At 41.4% G+C, this 7,825-nt stretch overlaps 1 protein-coding gene across 11 annotated transcripts in view; it reads right to left on the bottom strand.

Annotated features, from left to right (window-relative positions):
- Window positions 1-1,157: 1,157 nt before the first annotated feature.
- The window catches only part of HELQ (helicase, POLQ like), a 49,410-nt gene continuing 42,742 nt past the window's right edge, over window positions 1,158-7,825 (bottom strand). For 4 of the 11 annotated variants that reach the window (XM_045996553.1, XM_045996580.1, XM_045996558.1 and 1 more), the window contains one exon: window positions 3,001-4,435. In XM_045996553.1, coding sequence (XP_045852509.1) covers window positions 4,292-4,435 — 144 coding nt within the window. In that variant the 3' untranslated portion in view covers window positions 3,001-4,291. The other 7 variants (XM_045996555.1, XM_045996587.1, XM_045996601.1 and 4 more) reach the window with 5 other exon arrangements.

The raw sequence follows: 7,825 nt of genomic DNA, 5'->3' as shown, positions 1-7,825 counted from the left end.
CACTGCCTTCTCAAGAACCTGGAGCCCCTGTTGAAATGCAGATGTGCAGGGCACCTCCGGCTCCCCGACCCAGGCAATGGGCAGCTTGTTCTGACCCGCACCACTGCCTCCTGTCGCAAAGATACTAGAAGTCTGCTTCTCCTCCCGATAAGCACCAAGGCTTAAACCCAGTCTGCTGGGACTCCCACTTGTTCCCCTCCTTACTCCTTCATCCTGGCTTTAAAACACCCATCCCCTCTGCATGGATGGAAGTTGAGTTCTGTTCACACTGGACCCTCTTCCCCACTGCAGTGGTTATTACTGAATAAAGTCTATCCGTGCCACTTTAACCAGTGTCCGGATTAGTTTCATTTAGTTTAGACAGATCACCCTGTTCACAGGCTGAGGTCATGAACTCGATCCCCGCATGGCTCTGCCCACAGGCCACAAGGTGTGCACTTCGGTCAGGTGTCATCAGTGCCTCTCAGCGATCAGGAGGGAAACCAGATTAGAAAGTAGAGAGTAGTCACCATTTGCTGCTTTGTTTGGTTGTTGTTGTTGTTGTTTCCGGCTCTCATTACTGTTTTAAGAGCTCAAATATCCAGATGGTGTGGGATATAGTCTTCACTTTGTTTACTTCAGCTAGACTACCTTCATGTCTGCCCTTCCCCAATGTCCTTCTCCCTTTTTATCTCAGACATTCCCAATTCCTCTGCCCTGTCAGCAGCTAGTTCACGGCAGACCTCTTCTACCAGGTCTTTCGCAAAAACTCCACCTCCCACTTCTCTCTCTCTCGTGTCGATAAACCCTGGTCTTTTGTACCCTGTTTCATCAGTGGCTCATGGTTCATGTTAAGCACGCAGGAAACAAGAACCAAATATCCCGAAATTGTTTTCCATCAGTATCAAGCATCAGGCTATATATATCCAATATATTATATATTATATATAATATATATATTAGATATATATATATCTAAAATGCATTTAGATATTTTCATGGAGCTTTCAAACAGCCTTAGGAAATTTCAGCAGAATGATGTCGAATTCTCTCACCATTTCTAGGATGGGCAATAGGATGTTATCATACTTTTCTAAGTGCTTACACATTTATTCAGAATCAAAGTGGTGTTACTGCACTTTATACAGAGTGAGGAGTCAGGTTACTTCCTGTGGATCTTCTCTAATTTTGTGTGTGATCAGACAATATTACATTTTAGCCAAGGAAAAAAATCATTTAGCATACGGCATTTTAACAACTAGTTCTTTATCCCTTGTTGTTGGCCCACATTTTCATAATTTTACACAGACCTCTTTATTATTATAACACACTCTATGCCCATTTAAGAGAGAAAGAAAACAGGTGTGGGAAAATTTAAGACTAGATGGCTTGTAAAACTCCTCAGAGTTAGGGATTCAAACTTCCAGTGTCTGTGGTAATTGGATTTTTTGTTGTTGTTCTTTTGTTTTAATCAACCAGAGGTAGGACTTTTATGTTTTACTTAAGCTGTTGTTAACAGGATAAGTAAAAAAATTTTCACTGGAGAAAAGTGCAATTAATAAAAATGGTAGGCAGGGCACATAGGTGGTGTGGTTGGTTGAGCATCCAACTCTTGGTTTCGGCTCTGGTCATGGTCTCAGGGTCGTGGGATAGATCCCTGTGTCAGGGTCTGTGCTCAGCATGGAGTTTGCTTGGGACTCTCTCCCTCTTCCTCTGGCCCTCACCACCACTCTGTCTCTCTAAAATAAAAAAATAAATCTTTCAAGAAGTGGTAGGCATTTGTTGCAGTTAATTTCTACAATTTTTCAGGAATATAAAACCGTCCTTTCAATAGGCAAAATACATTTAACTTAGAATGTTCATATGTTGTGATCCACGAGGGGCCCTCTAGAATGGTGGTTTTCTAATTGTGTTCTATGCTGGTGATTCCACCGGCTTAAAACAACACAATTCTATTATTTTACAATTCTGAAGGTCAGAAGTCTCAAGAGGGTCTCAGGAGGCTGACAGGTATCAGCAGAGCTGAGTTCTTTCCTGAGGCTGTAGGAGACACTCTGTTCTCTGCCTTTTCCAGCTTGTAGAGGCTGCCTGCATTCCTTGGCTTGAGGCCCCCGTCCACCCTCACAGCCAGTAATGGTTCGTTGGGTCTCTTACATCACATCATCTGACTCTGTTTCTCCTGACTTCTTTCCTTTATAAGGACTTTTGTGATTAGGTGGAGCCACTAGATAATTCAGGATAATATCTCCATCCCCAGTTACGTCTGCCATCTTGATCAACTCCTTCCCAAACATGTGCAGGGTAGCTCATAATGTAAATACACACAACGATAATGATAAAAAAGAGTTATCAGCATGATGCAGGTGTGAGGCTCTGTTACTTAATGGGGTGATCCAAGGCAAGGCACACTTTGTAACATTTAGAGTAAAAACATATACCTCAGGGGCGCCTGGGTGGCTCAGTGGGTTAAGCCGCTGCCTTCGGCTCAGGTCATGATCTCAGGGTCCTGGGATCGAGTCCCGCATCGGGCTCTCTGCTCAGCAGGGAGCCTGCTTCCCCCCTCTCTCTGCCTGCCTCTCTGCCTGCTTGTGGTATATGGCTGAGAGAAATTATCTAGATAACACATGGGCAAATGTTTAGTGGTCCTGGCATGTGACAAACCCTCAGTAAATGATAGTTTAGATATTTTTATCCTTATTACCTTTAAGAATTATAAAACTCTTATTACCATTAAGAGTTACAAAAGAAAATATACATTTATCGATGTAATTATGACTAGAAATTGTCAAAGAAAACCAAGTATGACAAGCTTACATATCCTTGGTGCTTCCTTTGTCATGATGGGATGTAGAGCTCTTTCTGCTTGGGTCTTGAAGCTGTTAAGTGCAGAGTTGCCTGAGGGGAGGTGGCAAGTCCCCCATGGTGCTGAGTCTCTGGTTCTCCTTGTTCTCAGGCCAGTTCTATCCCTGCTGTGGCTTGAGAATGTGGTCACTAAATACTGCTGTTCGTGGAAACTAGATATATGTGGTTTTCTGTCACATGAACTGGAAAAACATTTCTTATATATTAAATTCTTAAATGTATTCGAGTCTATTTTTATTTTCACCGTTTCAAACTGACCATTTCCCTTCTTCTGTAGAGCTGGAACATTCCTATTTCTTTACATTTTAAAGCCTTGTCGGCTAACCTACTGCATCATTACACTTCACACAGCCTTTTAGTTGAACTGACCTAGAGGTCAGTTGATTGAGGGCAGGGGGAGATTGTCCCCGACTGTCGATGGAGCTATTTTGGTTTCGGTAAAGGTAGCTCCCCCTCCCCCAATTTTGCCATCTCTAATCTTAAATTAAGTTGCTCAACTATACTTCAATTAAAAATAAACAAACAGAAATAAATCAAGGTTACTACTCAGTTTCTTATAAATTGGTTAGCAAAAATCAGCACTCATCTTCAGGCTTGCATACTTGGGCGGACTCATGAAACTGGGGTTTCTAGATTTTAGAAAAACGAAGACTGAACTATGAGCCACTGTGAGCTCACCTCAGTGGCTGGACCCGAGCAGCCAGCAGGCTAGCCAGTGGCTCTTTCACAGCTTTTGTAGCTGTAACAAGTGGAGTATGTGCAGGGAAACCCAAGGTCTTCCTGAGACATTGGATGCCATACTTTGGCTCGTACAAAGGGCGGAGTGTCAGTGAATAAGATCAAGGCCAGGGGAAAAGGAGCAGACAAAACGGGCTGGTTCTACTAAGACAAGACCGGATGAACATTAAGTGTACACACTTTAGTTGGGAGAGCCCGGGTCTGAATTCCTGCTGTGCAACTAACTTGTACGTGACTTTGGGAAAGTTATTTTAATTTCTTTGTGTTTCAGTCTACTCATCTATAAAATGGAAGTAATAATATTATGGGCCTTACATGTTGTCATAAGGATTAAATCAGATACATGAAAGACTTACAACCGTACCTGGCACACAGAAATTACCAGGGAAATGATGGTTATAATAGTCCCGTCTAAAATGTTAAGGCACAAAGAACTTAGACTGTGGATCTCTTTCCATGTTTCCAGTGGGTGTCTTTAAGCCAGTCCAGGCCTCAAAAACATTGCTAGTTATTACTTTTCCTATAACCGACATTTGAACTATAAATCTAAAAAGGGATGGGGAGAGGCAATACTTAAGTTGTGTTTAAAGAGAATCTCTGAGTTGCTAATTTGGGTACTTCTTTGCACAGGTCCCTACTTTGTGTGATAGACTGGGCTAAGTGGCGCGTGGCATCCAAAGATGACAAAAAAGGTCTCGCCCTCCAGGGGATTTCAAACTCGTGGTATGAATAAAGATATGGGCATAAGGAAGGGCCCAGAGTACTCACAGAAGGGAAGCACCCACGTACGGGGTGGGGAAGAGCACGCACTTGGACATGACAGAGGAGACCATTCTTTAGGGTTTGTGGCCGACACCTGAAGCACAGTACATTGTTAAATAAGATTTTTTATTTATTTGAGAGAGAGTGTGTGTGTGTACAAGTAGGGGAAAGGGCAGAGGGAGAGGAGAGAATCTCAAGCAGATTCCACGCTGAGTATGGAGGCTGACGTGGGACTTAGGCTTATGACCTGAGCCAAAACCAAGAGGTGGATGACCAGTCAGCTAGGGCACCCATGCGCACCCACACAGTACATCTTAAAGATAACTTTTCATGCACTGGGGGCAGCAAAAAAACCCCCCAAACCAAAATACAATTAGGAATTGAAGGGTCTGGAAATCCCATGTGGGGGGATTTCTGGGATTTCAATTTCAATTTCGTCTAGTTTGATGAAAAAACTGTAAGAGAATAATACAAGATCTGGCTGCAAATGCAGGCTGGAGATAAGTGGAAGCAGTTGGATTTCACTGTGGTGGTGGACACTAGACATCTGAGCAGAGAAATCATGTACAAGTGTCCAAGAAGATGGATTATTTTTGGGAAGGTGAGGAATATATTCAAACATCATCCACCGTTCTTCATGTATAATTAAAATATGTATTTTTCATTGATAAATTATAAGGAATCTTCAATAAAAATATGCACAATAACTCATTACTATTTGAAAATGCTCATCAGACAGCTTCATGCCAGTTCAGTGGAAGAGGCCTCAATACTGGGGAAATCAGAAGGCAATCTCAGTAACTCTTCCACTTCCTCTTGTAAAGCCTCTGCTTTTTCGTGCAACAGCATCTACAATAAAAACATCAAGACATGAGGCCAGAATATGCATTGCCAGAGGGCCGGTGCCATCTTTACCACTGTCTATTAGATACTTGAACCCTTACGCACCAGCAATCCAGACACTAAGACCAATAATGAGAATGAAAAATAGCCACTTAGGCACAAGTGGTTATAGTAAATGGAACTGAAGCATTTACTAAAGCCATTTTAGTGGATCAGGGCACTTGGTAAACCAAAATAAAGGAGCTTTATTACTCTCAAAGATCTGTTTTACTGAAGACTCAGCTACTTAAAATTAACTTTCAATCTGTAAAATTTAAGGCAGTTTTGCAAAAATTTAATTAGCTCTTGAAAATGTTATCCTCTATATATGCTTTTTATTATTCCTCAAAGTGTAGTATGCTTTTAAAAATCTCTATCAGTGTTCCAAAGAAAAATTTTGTTCAAGCTCCTAAAATTAACATGGCTAATTTCAAAAGAAACATAATGAGTCAAGAAAATATTTCTGAATGTGGCACATAGGAGATGTCAATGAATATTTGCTGAGTCAGGATCTTCCCGGAAAAAGGGGAGCCTGACTAGCTCAGTTGGTAGAGTCTCTCGGTCTTGGGGTTGTGAGTTCGATCCCCACAGTGGGTGTAGGGATCACTAAAAAAATAAACTTTAAAAACAAAAAACCAGACATACAGTTTTGGTGTTTGCTGCAGCTAGGTGTTGGGTATACTGGGTTGCAGAATTTGCATTACTTCTGTTATAGAGGTTTTATAACAAAAAGTTCAGCAAAATCACATGGAGGAAAAAAATCATAGGACACAAAATGAAAGTGGAAAACACACTCTACTCATTTGACATAAAACACAGCATTGCAGAGCATTACAGATAGAAGAGATTAAAAGGCAATGAGGCAAGCTTTCCAGTAGTCGAAGTAATGGTGACCATGTAAAACTAATCTCCCAATGCACCCTTAAAAACTATACAGATCAAGGAGAACAGCAAGTACACTGCACAGAACCCATGTGCCAGCATTGCTAGCAGACAGAGAACACCAGCATCTCTGTATGATGGTAAAAATACCTGCCAAATTGCAGCAGAACCTTTTCTCAAGCTTCCAGTCCAAGGGACTGCACAGATGGTGAGATAGAGAAAAAAAAACATGGGAAGGAGAAGAGGGAAACAGAAGGTTTTAGATTCAATACAATCACCTCCAGAGAAAGGCTACCCCAAGTATAAAAACACTGAGAAAACACTTGATAGACTGGAGCACTGCCTACAAGAAGGGACTGAAAGCTCGTGCAGCTCTGGAGGGCAGTCCTGGAAACGCAAACCCTCTTGGGGAGAAGATGAGTAAAAAGAGAGAGGAGCCCTTTAGGCTGCGCGGGGCAGGGTTGGGGGAGTAAGAGGGTGAAATTTAGGATGCCGTAGGACAAAAGGAAATACAAAAAAATCAAAGGACACACTTTTCTTTGCACTCCCTTCCCACCCCAAGCTGTTCATTAAACTATCCTTTGCTACATGAACAGAAGTGACTTTTAAACCAGAATTCTCATCAGCCACTCCAGACACCACCTCTGTCTGAGAAGTGCAGGGGCACAAGCAGTTCTTATTGTACTGAATTACTGTATAAAATAAAACAGAAAATGAGAATCAAAGCTCTTCGGTTCATGAAAATTTATTCTCCTGAAAGCAAACTATGAAGCAGAAGAACTGTAATGTAACATTTCAAACTGAATTAAATGTTATTAAATAAACTATCTAATATAAAATATAAATTAAATATTATTAAATAAATAAATATTATTTGGAGATACAGGGGGGAAACACATCTGAATAAGTCCCAAACTAGGAAGAGTTGGACCCAGAACAGGAAGAAATGAAACCAAAGTTGAGCAAGCTCAGGTAAGAAGTGGAAGAAACAGGCAAAATCATATTAGAAATAAAAACCAACAAAGTGATCAAAGAAGAGTAGATTATAACAAAACTTAATTAGGGTCATGAGAGCAGGAACAGGGGTGGGACAAGAAAACAAGATGATGAAAATGAGATAAAGAAAAAAGTAAAGGGGTGCCAGATGGCAGAGTTGGTTAGCATCTGGTTCAGGTCATAATCTCCGGATCCTGAGATAGAGCCCTGCATTGGGCTATATGCTGAGTGCAGAGTCTGCTTAGAGTTTCTCTCTCCCTCCCCCTCTGTACCCCCACCCCTACTCTGTCAAATAAATAAATAAATCTTAGAAAAAAGGTAAAAAGGTCAGAGAGATTGAAATGGAAAATGGGCAAAGAAGATCCAACATACGTGTTGCTAGTGCTGCTAAGAAAGAAATAGCAAACAGTGGATCATATTGAACTAATATTTAAAACTACAATCTGGGGTGCCTGGGTGGCTTGGTCAGTTGAGCATCTAACTCTTGGCTTCAGCTCAGATAGGGATCTCATGGGTCAAGGGATCGAGCCCTGGGTTGGGTTCGTTCCATGCTCAGTGAAGAGTCTGCTTGAGATTCTCTCCTGCTGCACCCCCCAAATCACACGTGTATGTGAGTGTGTCATGCTCTCTTTCTCTCTCTCTCAAATAAATCAATTACAAAAATAAAACTACAGTCCAAGGAAACTTCCAGAAATAAAAGAAAGTAAAGATATCCGAGTAAAAT

Source organism: Meles meles, chromosome 2, assembly GCF_922984935.1.
Source record: "Meles meles chromosome 2, mMelMel3.1 paternal haplotype, whole genome shotgun sequence".
In the NCBI taxonomy this organism is placed as follows: domain Eukaryota; kingdom Metazoa; phylum Chordata; class Mammalia; order Carnivora; family Mustelidae; genus Meles; species Meles meles.
This window is presented reverse-complemented; position numbering and strand designations above follow the sequence as displayed.